At 39.2% G+C, this 18,347-nt stretch overlaps 1 protein-coding gene across 12 annotated transcripts in view; it reads right to left on the bottom strand.

The window, feature by feature from the left end:
* HDAC9 (histone deacetylase 9) overlaps nt 1–18,347 on the bottom strand; it is a 456,338-nt gene that overhangs the window by 271,936 nt on the left and 166,055 nt on the right. For 8 of the 12 annotated variants that reach the window (XM_036399023.2, XM_036399068.2, XM_036399031.2 and 5 more), the window contains exon 1: nt 3,541–4,010. The exons of 1 other annotated variant lie outside the window; for it this stretch is intronic. In XM_036399023.2, coding sequence (XP_036254916.1) covers nt 3,541–3,646 — 106 coding nt within the window. In that variant the 5' untranslated portion in view covers nt 3,647–4,010. Of the gene's footprint in view, nt 1–3,540; nt 4,011–4,030; nt 4,240–18,347 lie in introns of those variants that run through there. 3 more of the 12 variants (XM_036399099.2, XM_036399092.2, XM_036399060.2) reach the window with 3 other exon arrangements.

Genomic DNA, 18,347 nt, shown 5'->3' with positions numbered 1-18,347 from the left:
ACCTGTCAACTCATTGACAAGCCAAGCTTTAATCTCACTATCTCCTTGAACTCTTGATTTTTCAACGGAACAGCTTTGGCAGGAAGCAGAGGATGTCTTATCCAATAAAAACCAAGGTGGAATTCAGGCAGGGTACTTCAGGGCTGTACATCAAGATATGGACAGTGGGGAAGACTTAACAACCTTACCCTTTGAAAAACCAGCACTGTCTATTAAATCACCAAAAGCTGGCATTACTTCCTGAAGTCCCATATCTACAGATACCAGGATTGGGTATGTCCTTCCTTCTCCTTCACACATCTACCATCTATTTAAGAAATGTAGTCCTGCATCAGTTATTTATTAACCACATTTTAATGAGTATTTTTCCCGTGGACTGTGCTGCACCAAATGCTTTTTTTCAAGGACTTTCAGTTTATTACTTGTACTGTGAGAAGATCAGAGGTCATGAGCCAGAGGCTGAATGTTAGGATCCACTGTGGCATTGCACACACATGGAAACTGAGTCTTTTTCGTGTAAAGTAAAAGGGACAGAATAGATAAATAATTCCAGGTAAATAAGAGGCTTTAGACCCCAGCTTTATTTTGTAAATGTGAAGTTAAAATAACTATGGTATCAAATAAGAATACATCAACATAATTTTCTCATATAAAGATGCACAGCACTTGCTGCTGCATTTTAGAGCAACAGTACCATATGGGAGAATTTAGTTCAGTCTTCTAAAGACAGCTGAAACTGCTCTCTGCAGTAAGGTGTAGGTGTCTGCAAATTACACAGCTTCTTAGTCAGCGCCAATCTAGATTGCTCCATTCATAATTAGACTTTTGATTGGTACCTATCCAGATCATCTCATTCATAGTATGACTTACAAGCAAGGATGGAGACAGACAGGCAAGGCAGTAATTGAGGGAATACCAGGAGAACTGATTCTCATGTCTAAAGTATTTCCTATGCCTGCTCTTGTCAGAAATTTCTTAGACATTTTGCTTTGCAAATCCAATCCATTGACCAGTGAACTTGTCCTCTTTGGGGGATCTCTCCAGCCCAGCTTAAAATCAGTTGCATAATATATGTGCATCTGTATCTGGATACCAGCAAACCTAAAAATCTGACTGTTGTTGTCTGTTTTAAGTTATTCTTGAAGTCTTTGAGCAAGCACATGAAGGGTGCAAAGCACAAACTTTTATGGATCTGTTATTTTTTTCACTACATGCTACTTTTTAACCTGAGTATAAATCACACACATTTAAGTAAAGATAACTTTAAATTTAAGGGCCTTGTGAAAAGGAAAATTCAAATGACTGTTTCTGGCTTCTCCAAATGCTATTGCATACTGTCATACCCTAGCTATTTCTTTCTTCCCTACATGCATCATAAATGGAAAGAATGAAAAGCTACCAGAACTGACCCTGCAAGATGCTGAACGTGCGGGAGATGAAGGCAACCAAAAGCAGCACCAGGCTTTGAGGTTTCATGTGACATGAACTGAAACTGCAGACTATGTATAATGCCAACTACTTGTAGTCTAGTTGCATATTTTAAAGGCCAACTGAAACACAGAGAAATATTTTATGTTCCATAGAATATATATATATATTTATGCACACTTAAACATCTGTTATCTGGATAATATTATTGAACAAGCTTTTGTAGGGATTGTTTTTTGTCTAACCCCCCCCTTTTACTCTACTTGGCACTACAGGAGAAATTGTGTATGTTATATAGACTTACCTAATGTACTATCAGATACAAATCAACAGTTATCTCATATACTTATTTCCAATGAAGACAAGCAGAGCTATAAACTTACAGAAAATCACCTTATTTTCTTGATTTTGAAATGAAAAATTTGCTATTATATTAGTTAGAGGGTAGCATAGTGAGACAAACCCCCCAAATTTTCACTTGTGAACCATTTATTTCAACTTGACTCGGTACTAAAAAAAGCCCAACAACAACAACAAAAAAAAGCAAAACAGTAGGTAGGGAGAGGACACATTCAGCCTTATCTCTAGCCAATTTAAAAGCACTGGACACCTGTTGAGCTGTTCAGGAAAGCTAAGGAAATGCAATGAAGCAAAGCAACAAGAGGTTGACACTGTAGATGGCTTTGCAGAAGAACTGTAACACTTCCAGGAAAGCTTTTGCTCTTACCCACAGTCTTTGCTAGAGCTTTGCTGTTCATAATTTTAAATGTGCCTTCACCTGATTTGTGTCCCTGACAAAAGAGTTGAAATCGATGATCAACAACCTAAAACTGTATGTAAGAATGGAGCACAAGTAAAACTTTTGCTCTTTTTCTACAAAGCAGGAAAATAAACCGTTTTTAAAAACCAAACAGACATAGGCTCAACAGGTGTACTGAAAGAGGTAATATGTGAAGAGAGGTATGGTCTACACATATAATTATCTTTAGAAATTGAGTTTATTCAAGTTTTGGGAAAGAAGGAAGAAAAAGAAAAGAAAAAGAAAAGAAAAGAAAAGAAAAGAAAAAGAAAAAGAAAAAAGAAAAAAGAAAAAAGAAAAAAAGCAAAGGGGACACAACTAAGACTAAAATACATGCCAATAATTCATCCTGTATTCCACATATGGATCTTCTATAATACTAACACTTCCTGAAAAACAAAGTAAGAAACCTAGGTTTAAATAGATATAAACTGGAAAACACTGTGTCTTAATATACAAGAGTTTCATCCCAATGAAAACTACTGGAATTAACTTTAGGAGAGAATAGGCAAGGGTAGACAGCCTGAAATGTTGACATTTTTAGCCCATCTAAATTGAATGGCAATGATTCTTCCAAGTTAATTTATCCTCAGTAGCAGGTCTCAAACACAGCTAGGAAGGAAACTAGAAAACACAGGGGTAGCTCTGAGGAAACATACATGAGGAAACATGCAGTGTTCTTTCGGAGCAGCTTTGAAATACCTTCATGAAAAAAACATATCCAATTTACATCTCAGTGAGTCATTACCTGTAACTAGCATTGCCAGGTTCACCAATATTTTTAAAGGAACAAAATAAACCATGCAGTTTAAAGACATTTTGCAGTAGCATTGTAATGCAAAGAGAAAGGCATTGGTATAAAGCCTCCTTCATATGCAAACTAGAGAAAAGGAAACTCACAGAAAGAGCAAATCCTGTTTACAACAGACATATGACTAGAATTGCTTATGAGGGGCTTTAAATGCAGCCTCCTGACAAGGACCGTCTGTGGAAGCCTCTTCCTGTGAGCCCCAACAAGCCTCTACCATGAGCCCCATTTTGCAATCACGCAACAAAACAAACAAGGAAACCCAAACTCGACTTCAGTTGTGAGCATGTTGCTGCGTCTGGAAAGCAGCAGACCAAAGGAGACAAACTCCTCGCAAAAGCAGCAGCAGCTGCAATCTAAAACACTTCCAGAATTATATAACAACAACTTGGATAAAGCCCACAAAAATCAAGTCACTTCTTGAAAGGAAGGGTGTTTACTTGTCATGCTAGGCTGTATGTTCCCGGTCAGCCACTCAAGTCTAAGGCACGGAGCTGTCTCTTACCTGAGCTGATCATACTGTGCATTCTTTGCTGAGCCAAGAGCTGTTCACGTCCAGAAACCCCATCTGAGGAAAAACACGATTCACTCTCGTAAATTGTCTGCAGCATATTCCAACTGGTCTGCACTTCAGCTACACAAGAGATTCATCACTGCACTTGCACATAGGCGTCGGGCACGACCCTCTGCGGTCCTACCTCCTTCAGCGAGGGTCGTAAGATAATATGCTTCGGCAATTAGCAGTGTTTAAGCATTTGCACCAGTATCTATAAGGAGAAGGAAAAGCCCAAATCCGCCGCCGGCAGCCCCCGCCCGCAGGAAGGGAGCCGTGAGCGTGCGGGGGGCTGAGCGCTGCCGAGTTGGAGCAGTTGCGTTCGGGCAGCCAGCGGCAGGTGGAAGAAGAAATGAAGAAATATCTCTGCGCTTTGGGCTTCCTGGCAGGGCGGGGAGGGGGGGAAACTGCCTCTAACAAACCATCAAACCGAATAAGCCACCTTTCCAGGGAGCGGGAGCCGCGGAGGGTTTAACCGAGCTGACCCCAGCCTAGCCCAGCGCTGCCGTGCCCGCGCCCCTCTCCGCTCCCGGCCGGCTGTCCCTCGGCCAGGCGGGCTGGGCGAAGTTGGCGGGAGCAGCAGCGATAACTCATTTGCATTTGAATTGACACCCTCGTGGCCCACCGGCGGCAGAAATAGAACAATGGCCGGCCTGAGCCAAAAATAGGTCAAGCATGGCCGGGTGATTGGAGCCTGCATTAATGCGTTTAAAAATACCACAGCAAACACAGCTGTCCAGTCTCCGTCTTTCAAACTGCCGCCCGTCCTCTGCGCGCCGCCCGGCCTCGGGCTCAATTAACCCCTTCCCCCTGCCCAGTGTCACTGGGGATACGCCAGGGAGGAGGCAGGAGTGGGACGGGGACGGTCCCCGCCCGGGAGCCCTTCTCCCTCCTCACCCTCCCCCGGGAGTGTTTTGTGAAAAGAGAGCAAAACGCCACGGCCTCTGCCCGTATCGGTCCTAAAATAACGCTGGGAGGTTTTGCTGGCGATGTGGTTTCTGCCTCGCCCACGCGCAGCCATCCTGCTGTTCTATTTTTGCTGCCCGTTTCTCTGGCTACGCCACAGTTGGCTTTGGCAGGGGAGGGAGCCAGGCGGCCGCCAGCTCCCGGCAGGACCCGCAGCCGGAGAGAGGCGATTTCTGCAGCTCCGCGGGCCGGGGGGAGCAGGAGGCGGGGGCAGATGCCAATGCGGACCGGGGTTTGTGCGTGCAGTTATAAGCAGCCTTTCCGTATTTAGCATGCTTCATATAATTCTTATAGTAAGTCACCGATTGTGGCACAGCGTGTTAGACACGCTTACGGACTATGCACTGTTTGGTTGACTTGCTAAAATTTGGAGAGAGGCTGAGTAGTTCACACTTATTTTTAGAAGCATTAGGCAATTTACACAGCGTCTTTTTCAGTTCTCCAAGATGATGTGGTTTCAGAAGAGCAGCTTTTGACAGCGTATCAGACAACAGCACCATGTTCCTCTGTGGTTTGACAAGTTTCACACATGTGAAGCCCGTTTTTCATACTGGTATTTCAAAAGTTGCATCTCATTTGATCATTAATATACCTACACACAGATAACTTTCAGTGTTACAGACAGTACTTCTCAGAGCCCTACTCTGCCTTTATACTGCACTTTTTATACAGGTGACCAAAGCCTGTTGCTACCTATATTATACAGCAGCTTGACTACTCTCATACCAAAATTATAAGTCTGCTCCATGTTCCTGCTCCACGGGAGCAACAGTGGCCACTGGGATGTAATTCCTCACCACAAATCAAGAAGCCAACACAGAAGCCATGTTGGAGCTTTCTAGAAATCCACAGAATTCTCAACTATCAATAGAATATTTTGCTCCTAAAGACGCAAGAATTTGCCCAGTACTTGGGGCTCTCTTCTGCCTTTTGGTGAAGAATCTTCTGTATAGCTTACATGACAGATCATAGCTATATTTTTTAATATACTTCTCACCATTGTGTTACCAAAGAAAAGATTCCCAATAACAAAGTACTGGGGCGCTCCTGTGAAGTTTGGCTACTTGGTGGCGCCTAGGAAGTCTGTGGCTCAAGTCTTCCCATCATCCCAAACCTTTTCTTCTTCAATGTGCCAAATCACCTGGTCCTGGTGAGAGTTAAGGCCTGCCCCCTGGACAGGGAGAGACCGCAGCAGCTGGCTGGGGTCTCTGAGGTTTTCCCTGCAGAATCCTCAAGTTAGTAGCTATCACTTCTTGCTACCCTGCTCTCCTTGGCATCTCTCTTCCCTACTGAGGAAGCAGTGAAGCCCTGCAGATGGCATTGCACCCAGCTCTGCACAGGGCCATGAGCAGGGGCAGGGGCACTGGCAGCGCAGTGACAGGTAGGGTGTTACAGTGCAAGATTTCAGGTGAGCACAACACATACCATTGCATCATGAATTGATGACAATTTGATATCATAAACATTTCCTCTTGAAAATAAAAATATCCAAATGTTTTGTGGGAAATATGTGGCCTTTCCAGAGCGCAGAGCAGTTTAAAACAGTGCAAGAAGCATCACCGGCAGAAACAGAAATCTCCTCTAATACAGAAAAAGCTTTTTATAGACAGAAGTAAATAGAAAAAGTGGAATTGCTTATGCCCTTCAGCCAAACAGAACATGACGCTGTTTGGTGATTCAGTGCCTCAAAATAATCAAGTTTCATATTACAGGGAAACACGGGAGGAATAAGTTAAAAACAGGTCAGAACATGGAAAACTGTGGAGTGTGGGATCTGGTATTAGGTACCCATATGTGTTTATAACTTCTTATATATGCAGCTGCATTTTGAAAGATAGTGTTCACAGCTTTAAATAACTTAAAATACTGCAGTAACAAACTAAAAGTAAACTATATTCAAGAGCAGAAAATGTACACTTAGATATTTAGCTGTAAGTGTTCTTAATTCCAATGTACATATTTTAAACTGACAGACACATAAACTGTCTTATGTTCACTAACTCACAGACCATAATAACTACAGCATGATGCTATACATTTTAGATGATATATAAAAACTATATAAAAATATTTTACTTATGAAATCAGTCACCACAAAGGTAGGGTTTTTACAACCTGAATTCTTCCGACTTGCTTTGACATAATATAAGCCTACTTTGGTACATGCTTAGGTTTAAAACACATGTGTAAATCCATTTCTTTTCAACATAATATTTAAGCACATGCTCAAATTCTATTGATTGCAACAGAATTTAAGCACATAGTTAAACACTTTGCTGAGTCAGCCCAGACTTTAACTGCACAATCACGTGAATTTAAAGAGCTCCTTAAGAGTCCCACAGGAGAAGGATAAAGGGTTCATGCCTGGAGAAAATCTGGTTTTTATTTTTAAAGCTATGGATGTTATAAGGTGACATTTTCATACAGGAACATGAGGGGATTTTTTCTGTTTTTTCAAATGCATTTCCTAAACTTGGAGAAGTTTAATGACGCTGGCAGTGAAGGTAAACTGCTGAAATGATTTAGTGCTGCTGAGGTGACTCTAAATGCAATCAGCCAATTTATAGAAAACTTAAGGCATGTTAGTAGCACTGTGATCTCATTATAGCATTTTCACAATGTGTTTTTCTTATTTTCCCTCTGAGTTGTTAAAAACAAATAAATATAAGGAAATTAAATCTGGAAACCCCATTACTGCAACATTAAGACTAAGAAATGAAGCCCTCAAATTGGAAAGAGCTAGGGTTTCTACTGTGTTATTAACTCTGCAATATTATAATTAAGTAATACTTTTGTCTTTTTTTTTTTTAATCTTTATTTTCCTTTCAAAGCACAAACAGTATATTACTGATGGTTTTTAGCATATCCCATTTCTCACGTGCTATTCTGGAGCATTGCCTTCATTCATATTAATAATTTAGTTTCAACTTTTGCAGTTTTCTTACTTGTAAATGAATACTTGCAGAGATTTTTTTATCATACTGCTCAATTGTAGCACATAAATATTGAACACATTAAGAAAAGAGATGTTCTCTAGCTTCTAGTCATATGCTTAAATGAGGACATTGCAGTCTTACAGGTGTCCCATTCAACCTTTTTTCAGTCCCTTTTTCATTTGGCAAGTGAAAAAGCAGGGAGTAATAGCATGCATCAATGTCAAACAATTCATAAACAAGTGGGAGCTAAATTAAGGTTGCACGAGTAGAATTAAATTTGGCCTATTTCAGTACTGGAGGTTAGAGTTCTAATCTTTGCAGCCTAAAGACTTCCTAACTATTTTTGTGTATCCAATCACTGAGATTAAAAAAAAAAAAAAAAAAGAAGAAAAAAATTAACTATTGTATAGAACAGATGTTTCTGAAGCCACAGTTCATTAGATACCATTAGTACCACATGAAACCCAAACATCCAGCATAAATTACTGCAGCTTATGCTAGAGGATTAACCATGTTAACGAACAGCTAAAGACTATTACCACAGAGAAGCAGATGGTTTGGGAGCAGCAAGAAATCAGGGGAGATGCTGTAATGGTCTGGTCCTGCTCCCTCTTGGAACTAAGGGCCCATATTCCAAGTCCCTGGAGGAGTTCAAATGGGTTGCTTAATCCATGTGCTTTGGTTAGAAATACAAAGTACAGGAATGTTTCCAGCCAATTCTCTTGTGTAGCAAGCCCTGGCATTGCCTGTGCAGGAATACATGGTGTTTTTCTTTGCAGGGCTGGGAAACCATGTGATGGGCATTTTTTTAAGTAAGAAGAAAACTGCAATTCTAGTGTTTTAGCTCAATTCAAGCTTCAAAGGAATTTTCTGGGACAAAGAAAGGCATGTGTGTAGCTTTAGGGGATTTTGTCACAAACAATGAGAGAGTAAAACTTTACAAAGTTCTGAGGATAAGAAGTGCTATGTAAGATAAATGCATGGCTCTCTTATCATCTCTTGTATAAGAATACAAAGAGTCTTGCATCTTTCTCATGCAAATTAGTTCAGGGGTTTTGTAACTAGTTGATGACATCACTTTTTTCTCCTCTTAAAATAAATTTTTTTGTTCACATAAATAAATCTACTAGAAATTAAGTCTTAGATTCAGGACAACACCTCAACAGCACATAGTTGATTATAAGCACAAGGCTTAAGTTAAGCATATGCTTAAGGGCTTCATAAATTCAACTTTCCTGAATCACAAAGCTCAAGTAATAAAAAGACCCTAACACCAATATAGAGCTATGTAACAAGTAAATATTTAGGTAAGGGAAAACATCAAAATTCATTTATTCTGTTGACAAAGTCATTTATCAGGTTGGAACTAAAATCTCTATGTTTTGTGGCAAGACTGAGGTATATTGCACATTAACAACACAAGCCCAAGTAATATCAGATAAATGACAAATAAATGCCTCAGACCAGCAAAGCACTTTGTCCCTTTTATACCATTAATGAGTTTAGAGGAGATATGAGCAATATGAGATTTCCTGGCTCTTCATGGCTATGCCCACTTTCCTTAGAGAGACACTAGAGCTGTGCCTGCTGCTCCTGGCTCCACCAGGCACACCTGGGTGCACATGCACAAAGGAACCCTGGAGCACATCACCTGGGACAGCTGCCAATATGTTCAGCATCCTCCAGGCGTTTCAAGCTTGTTGCACACCTAATGAGCAGATAATCTGAGCCTCCATGCAGGGTTCTGCACTGCATCTCCTAATCATGGGTAGTCTGACAGGTCAGATCACCTGGTCACTGTTTCTGGACAACTGACTACTAAATCCTTATATCTAGAAAACCAATAGGAGCACCATCTCCAGCTTGTAATATATGTTTGAGTGATTTTTTTTGGATTTAAGACAAGAAATGTAGGCCATGCATGCTGCCTGGAGAATTGAACTGTGGAAAGCAATGGCCATGTAAAGGTTTCGGAATTATAGCAGAAGGCAGCCAACCAAATATAAGCTCCTAGGATTACACTAGAAACAAAAAGGCTAATAAAATCCATGGGAATATAACAAGTTTGTACTGAATAACAGCAGTAAGATGATATACATATAATATAATATCCTGGGGCACTGTGACTTCCCCCGCATAAATACTTGAAAAAGAATGCTGAAAAACTGAGGACGGTTAGACATGCCACATGCATAAAATAGGTTGGGAAAACCTTTGAAAACTGGAAACCTAAGACTTGTGATACTAAATTTATTGATGAAGCTCAGGGGTGGCTTGGCATTGTCTACAATGCACAGGGCAAGATGTCCAGTGGGACAGTAAAATGGTCTTTCTTTTAAGAAATAAGGCCTTAAGAAAAATCCATTTATTAGAAAAATTCAAGCCAGAGGTAGACATGCATTTTAAGCATGCTTCAAACTCTGCAGCAATTTCCAAATGAGTTTTACATCAGTATTGATCATGTCTCTGAAAAGAAACTTTAACAATTCTGTATGCCAAGCTTAAGGCAACTTTTGTTGTAGAACTCCAAGACAGGTCTTATCTCATGAGTCTAAAAAGGTCAGATCATGGGAGTAGAATTATAGAACTGTTTTGCTTGAAAAAGATCTCTAAGATCATTGAGTCCCATCATTAATGTAAGTATATCCAAGTCCACCAGCCAGTTCCCACTTCAGGTACCTTCAACCCTAGTAAGAACTACTGAGTATTGCTGAATTGATGGAATAATAAATTCCACAGTCATATATACTAAATTAAACTAATTATTACTCTATCAGAAATAATTTTATTATTTGAAATCATCCTCTCCTGAAAAGCAAAGGCTTAATTTCTGTCTTTTTTTTTAATCCAAACTATGTTTACTTTCCTATGATACTAGAAAAGTTTTTAGAAGAGTAGAACAACAGAGTGCACTGTAAATAACTTGGGAAAAAAAGCCTTTGGGGGAAAAAATGAACCCACAAAATGTTTGCTTCATTTTGCTATTCAAAGTCGCCCTTTTATATCAAATAATTAGATTTCAAAAATAGGGTCTTTCTAAATACAGGCTTGGATTCATGAAGTGATGAGGTGGCTTTACATAATATATTACAAGCAGATTATAAAGCTATACTAGATTTAAAGCAGATTTTTAGTAGATAGAAACCAATGTAGATTGGAACAATTACTCTTCTAAATTAAAAAAAAAAAGACATTTTCTTAAATTGAAAAAAAGTTGAAATTAAGTCAGAGATCCAATTAACTTCAATCCAATGGAAGCTTGGCCAAGAAAAAACATTTTACATACAGCACTAAAAAGGGCCTCCTTTAATGTGTGGGCCAAAGAATGGACCTGAGATACCAGACCATGTGCTTGGCTGTGGGCACACATCAGTCTCTCCCACTATGCTGCCTGCTTGGATCTCCTTCCTCTGCCAGCATCTCCACCCCTCACAGGGGAGCATTCAAGCACATGGAGAAACAGTGCTGGATGCACAAACATGCCCCTGAGAGCAGTAACAAATTGACCACTGCTGCGCCCTGAAAAGGTCATATCTCAGACTGGTCAATAATGTTGTTATGAAACCACACAAAATCCTCACGGTTAGCTGGGCCAGGATGGCAGCAACCCTCTTCTGGGTTTTTGTCAAAATGTTTCACTGAACCCAGATCCAGTTTTCATCTAATTTTCGTCATCCTCTTGAACTTTGATAAGGAACAGAACTGCAACCCAAAATGTAATCAATATTCACCAGCTTGGGAGCTGATTTTACACTGCTGGTGAATTTGGGGTGATGTTCAAACGATGAAACTGTGACTTCATTGGGTAAACTGTAAATATTTTGCCTGACTTCAGTAGAACCAGCATTCCTTCTGAGGAGCAATACAATCTTAATTTTCTGTAACAAACTTATAAATTGCAGAAGAGGAGGGAAAATCAAAATACAATTGAAAGCAAAGTTTCATGGCTCTAAAATGAAAATTACAACACATTCCAAGTAAATATAACCTCTTCCTTTAGCTAAGAAAACTACTTTGAAAATCCCTTGAAAATTTTAATGCAGCTACTTACTGCAACTGAAAATACCTTTACACTATGCAAAGGCAGTATGTACTATGTACAGTATGCACAGTGGCACTGTCAAAATGTGTCACAAACTTGACTTTTGTAAATACAGGCATCCAACTGGTAATCCTAAGGCCAAACCAGCCCTAAGAAGGCTTTTATCCATCCTTCAAGCTGATTTAGCCAAATCTTGCAAAGTTCAGTTTGCTAGGCACTTGATCCCACAGAAGGGATGGAACAAATGGAGAGGGAAGCCACAGCAGATGCCCAGCAAAGGCACACCTCAGCAGGCAGATGTGGGCAGCTGCAGCTGCTGCTTCTACATGTCCCTCATCTGCCCCATCTCTGGCTTAAAGGAGAAAGATGTGGGTGCTCAAGCTCTCTAGGACAAAGGGACAAGGCTGGTCCCAAGCCCTAGTTTCCTAGAATGAGAACTGTTCACAAAAAACCTGCCAGATTCTTCTGAGCCTCAAACCACTGTGCAATGGCTAAAAACTTGGACAGGTCAGAACTAATAATCTGCATTAAAAGCATGGGGGAGTAGGAAGATAATACACAGAATCCAGGTTCAGACAATACTCCCATTCTAATCAACTTCAGTCAGATATATTTATGTCTTGCAAAGAATCTGGGAGGGGAATGCTCTTGTAATAGCTTCAACCCTAATTACTGCTGGGAAAGGGCAGTCCAAAAATGAAGCAATAAGTGAAAAGTAACTAGCTAGTGCTGGAATCCCAATGCCATGAACAGAAAAGACAGACTATATTCAATGACCTTAAGCCTCTGACCATTCAAAATATTGGATCAAACTTGGGCTCAAGGCCTGTTCTAAAAATATCATAGCAGTCCTCTATGCACTTCATACCTTGCTGATTGGTAGTGGAGAGAACAGAGTGCCAGGGCAGGTGATAATGAATGGAAAACAACACCTTTCAGCCAACAATCTGAGGATCTGCACTATCACAAGCCAGGTCTCACACCAGTTGTCAGTCACAGATGGCCTGGTCTGTGCATGCTATGATTGCACTTCATTTCCAGTCCCTTCTCCTCTTGTTAAAGCACTTGCCACTGAAATAAACTGCTGAGTACATTTCAGTACTAAGTACAGAGATTTGGATTTTTTTTAAAATCTGAATAAAATCCAAACAAAGTGTTATGATTAGTCTATGAAAAAAATAAGTGCATTTTCAGCAGCCCACAAAATAATGCTATATGCAGGATAAATGGCAGTCTTGGCTAAAAATATCCAGGGATAAAAGCTAGACAGATCAAGGTGGCATGTATGGACTGAGTCCACAGGAATGAATAAAAAAATCACAACCCAGATTATCTTTAATATTATTCTCCATCTTCTCTCCTTACCTCTGCCGGAATTCCAGAAAAAAGAAAGCTAAAAAGGTGGAGGCAGAAAATTTGGGCAACTAAAAAGTGAACATACAGTTAGCAAATAGTTTACTTGCCATGATTTAGCAGCTTTCCACATCTCAGAAGACAAAGGATGATAACTAAAGCCATGAGAATGGTTTTGTCTTACCTGAAAAAGGGGTGCAGCAAAATTGGGTACCACCTTAACTAAAAATAGATGTGCTGTAATAATAGATCTGAAAAAAATCCTCATAGGTTAATTACCAGTGTGATGAAACAGGCTTAAGTTTGGTCAAGCTTTATTTTTCATTTTAATTGCCAGTAAGAATGTTTCTAAAAATAACATTCTTGTGTTTTATAATATTAATTTCCTTACCATTCTAAAGAAATGCTTGTCTCCAATTTTAGACCATACAGAAATATGACAACCTTGCATTTAAGGAATAATTTACTTGAAGTAATGCAGCAGAGCTGGTTTTATTTAGAAACTTCAAATAAAATGCTACTGTAAGCTATTTAATCACACAGTTTTCTTTCAATCACTATTTACAGGCATACAAAGCACATTTCTCATAAAGACATTATATGTATAAACCTCTTGTGTGTGTGTGTGTGTATAAAAATTTAAACAGATTTAAAGCACTTTCAGCTACTGGTGTCACACACCACAGTTGAAATACTAAAGCACAAGTACATTGACGTAAACAACAACAAAAACAAATCTAAAAGATACCTAAGCAAGTGTCTCATTTAAAACATGTGATGATTGAGTATTTTATTGACTTGGGTCCTGCATCATTGTATGTACTTTTGTTCATTTAGTGTCCTCTCAGATGCAGCAGGAAGCCTCCAGCAATTCAGAGAGACAGTATGCTATTCTGGGACCCAACAGAGAATGAAGAAGTTGAGAAGTTGAGCAACTAACTATATTTGTAAGGGGAAATCTCCAAGGCATACCTACCAAAAAGAATGTCAGGCTGGAAATACACCAGGATGGTTGCCAACAGAAATATTTCATCAGTCAATCTTTTACAGTCCTATGGCTCCCATTTCATTTTTTTGCCAAGTTATTTAGAACTGCAGGCACCAGCAACATACAAGTTTGGGATTTGCCTTCATTTCTCACATGCTTTTTCTGGAAATCAGCTGTTTTGTGATACTTTGCCTTCTGATCCAAAGACCACAAGCTTGTCACAGGATGCCACAAAGGGTTTTGTGCAGTGGGAGGAGAAGGAAAGGACAGAGGTGGTCAGTAGATCATTAGTGGCTATGTACCTCCTTCAGAGTGACCTGCAGCTGTGGAGGGCTGGATCAAATGATCATGGCTACTCCTTCTCAAGTGGCATTGGAAAAGAATGGGTTTCTCATCCATGAATCCAAGGACAGCCATTTCTTCAGCATCCTGAATATGACCATTCTCTAAAGAAGACCATGTGTGCTAAACAGTATATTTTTGGAACATTTAAATCAAAACACCTATTTCTGCAGTCTTGGCATGGCTGCAGTGCTGATCAGTAGAATGGTGTTTACTTGGATGGGACACAGATTTCACCAGTAACATCACATTAAGGAGTTCCTTATGTGCTCCTGCTACTGTCTACTGTGCTGTCCTTGTTCTGGCAGGATTTTACACATATTGGTATATATATATATACCATGTTGGTATAGATGTAAACTGCATTAGTTAAAGAAACAATTAAGATCTTCTTTGAAAAGGAGAACAGTATTCTTTAATTAGTTTCTATACAGAACACATTATTTTCTGATGATGCAGAAAGAGGAATATTGGGTTAGGCAATTTCTACAATACTTCAGCTGATGCCTTTACTTTTCATAGAAATTCAGATAAAATTTAGGTTACCTTAGGACTTAGACTAGCTAATGGACTCTGGTTTCCTCCGTATCTTTAAATGCTTGTGTGCAAAACTCTCCCACCAGCCTGTAATTTTCCTGTCTCAGAGAAGGCAGCAATCAGTGTGCCATTTATGCACTGCACAGACAAAGGGACATTCTCAACACTGCTGGCATCACAGGAGAGGCTGATAAACAATCCATATCATTTGGTCACCCCATTTGAGAAGGTTCACATTTATTTTTATTGTTTTTGGAATAGAAAAACGATATACAGAAAGGCTTGTTATGTGCTACTCTGCTCAACACACAATTAATTTTGAAGAGAAATTAATTTTGCTCATAATTAAAATTAATTATATAGTTTTTAAATTTTCAATTTGCAAGCAAGATATATATTACCCAATCCGTAAGAGGGTACAGTATGGAAAGTACAGTATCATTACCTGATTTCACATACAGCAAGGCAAACCAGCCTGAACATGGCTTGTCCCATTCACTGTCATTCAGAGCATGAAATAATCTATTCCTGACTCTCATGGATGACCAATTCCCATATTTGAAAAGTTGCATTTTTTCCTCTACCTGAAGCAATGTAATTTTTCACTGGCAGAGAGACCTGCAGCAGTCCTAGTTTGGCAGTGCCAGGAAGAAAATTTGGTTTTCATTCACATAGCTACGAGATACATAAAAAACACTAGTGGACTTTTTTTACTATTTTTTTCTTACCAATTTCTACTTTTCCTGTGGTAGCATTCAAAAAGATAATGTGACATTTTTACATCTATGTATTGATTCATCATATATTTGTTAAAAGTGACCATGAGGGGTGGTTAATGAATGTTTAAAAAAACCCAGAATTGCTAGAGGACTAGGATTGAGTCGTCTTGAGTCGCAATTGCTGATCACAGATTTCCAGTGATCAGAGATACCATGCGCCCTATGTTTCAGTTCCCCATCCTTCCAATGGGAATAAACAGCAGTATGTTTCACATTATTGTTTAGAACACAAGTGCTTTAAGGGTGCTCAGACATCATGGAAGTGGAGAACATACACTTTCTTCAGGCTAAAATACTTTTGCCAAACTATTTCTACAGCACACAGTCAGTTAGCAGTCTGCATCCTTCCACAGGGAATTGGCAACACTGATTACTACCCATGGATGTCAATGTTTTGTAGAGCTTTCATTACTTCAGATAGCTGATTACTATCAAAATAAAATTGCAAGTGATTTCCCTAAACCATAAGAGTAGGTGTTTTTTCTTCAAAAGCTAGAGACGAGTACAAAAAGGCTCTGCTTGTTTTCATATTTCAAAAGCTTTTTGGTTTTACCTGTGCTCCCTTAACTTGTCCTTCTCTTCAGAGCATTTTATGTAGTTCTGTAAACTACAGAACATTGCCACTCGCAAAAAAAAAAAAAAAAAAACACAAAAAAAAAAAAAAAAAACTACAGCTAAAACAATTTTGTCTCTCTAGATTCCCAGGCTTATAATTTAGTGATCTTTCCATTCACAAGGAGAAACAAGACAGCTTAGCAATAGTTGTGGCAAGCAGTGAATCTCACTCATGTAAACAATGAAATGCTTGGTTCTAAAGAAAAAAACCCCATAGATCTGCGCTCAAGACAATGAACTGAAAAAGAAAAAAAAGGCAACAAATACCTGAACACCAAACGCATGCCTTTGAGTAAATATTTCTGCCATTCAATCTGTTGTACATTGACGAGTTAATGAGATCAACTGAGGGACCTTTCTTCCCATTCAGCTGAAGCTCTGGCCATACACACCCTGCTCCTTCTATTTCGTCTCCAGCCCAGACCTGGTATGGTCAGATAGCTTTGGTCTATTTTTGGAATAAAAATATTTAAACAATGATTGACCATGATAAATTTTCTCTGCTCTCATCAACATTAAATTAACCAGTCTCTTGATACCTTTCTCATGAGTCTGGAAACCTCATTTGCAAATAAGGTAAATATTTCTATTAGGATGTTCTTTTCAAACTGACCAGAACAGTCTCTGTATTGTGGGACCCATTTATAAATGCAATCCTTTCCTTCTTCATTTGCTACTCCCATCAAAAAGGCCAGTGTTTTCCAAGGGAAAAAACAGTAACTGAGGACCATCTCTTCTACAGTTTTCCTTCCCTGTACTAGTCTTTCTTCATTATTGCACAAACACAACTGTCCTGTTCTCCTTTAACTCCACCTTTCATTCACTGATAAAATGGTGACTCCATGCTTCACTTATTAAAATCTCAGACAAAAGTCACTTCTGAGGTTTCTCCCATGTTATGCTCTTGTTTGTGAAGAAGTCTCCCAAAAGATGGGTTAAAACTCTCCTCCATAGAATACAGGGATTTGAGCTCCTTTGCTCAGAAAATCACTGGCATTACCAGGTAATATGATTCTTTTCCTCCCAATCTGACAAAGCATGGATTTTATATATACAGACAAGGTATTTCCAACCAGGCTGAAAAAATTACTTGGAAGAGGTGTGTTGTGGTGATGATAAACATAAATTGCCTCGCATCAGATAAAAGAAGGAATTGTGGCTTTGTACTGTCATTGTACTACCACTGCCATTGCTCCTTTCCTGTACTGCCACGTGCTGGGAGATATTTCACAGATTTGCCAACAGCCTGTGCTCCTGCAAGAACCCTTCTTCCACTGATCTGCTACCAGCTAAGAAAATACCCTGTAATCATTACAATTCATATTTATTCCAAACCCAGTAATTCAGAATTCACTTCACAAGGTTTTAACTGCCATAATCTCTGCTGAATATTGAACTCAAGAAGAGATGCAAAGCATTCCCTGGAAAATGGCTCACGTCAAACCTTTATCAGCTCTGCCATTCTTTTCATGCATAGATGAATGCCTCTCTTATTTACGGTTTTTTCCTCTTGTATTCACTTTCTATAGTTTCTGCAAAGAGTGTTCCACAATCTCTTCTCCCAGAAGCTTCTGATCACTAATTTTTTGTTTTAATCTTCATCAGTCTATATTTATCACTATATTTCACACATTTGCTTCTTCCTCTTTGATCCTTTAATAGCCATTGTGCACTGCAATTTCTTTACTTATTAACAGCCTGAACATTCTTCATCAAATCTAATTCAGAATGTGTTCTTTACTGCTTGTTTTCTTATTGTACTTGTAAACTTTCATCTTTCCTCTGTCTATAGAGATGCTGCAGGATTTGTTCTCTCAGTTACTGAAATTCTCCCTCTGAGTCCTCAAATTCAAAGTAAACTTCAAACACAGACAATTTTTTCACATCCCAATAATTTATTTTTTTTTTGGAGAGGACAATGATGGCTATAGTATTCAGAAATCATTTCACATTTTAAGTTTCATTGCTCTTAACCTTATGTCTCTTTTCCCCTGGAAATGTCTAGCTCTTTAAAAGCCAACAAACTGGTAGTACCTCTCCTGTTTTCCCACTTAAATAACAGAGGTGATACTTGAATTCAGTATTTTCATGTCATTAATTGGTGCAATCCCAACTGAAAGGGAAAGCATGCAAAAAGCATCATTTCCTTTTGACTCACTATGTCAAAGTAGATGTAAGGACACTGACAACATACTATAAGG

Source organism: Molothrus ater, chromosome 1, assembly GCF_012460135.2.
Source record: "Molothrus ater isolate BHLD 08-10-18 breed brown headed cowbird chromosome 1, BPBGC_Mater_1.1, whole genome shotgun sequence".
Classification (NCBI taxonomy): Eukaryota; Metazoa; Chordata; class Aves; order Passeriformes; family Icteridae; genus Molothrus; species Molothrus ater.
The sequence above is the reverse complement of the archived record's forward strand: the minus strand, read 5'-3'. Positions and strand labels throughout refer to the sequence as shown.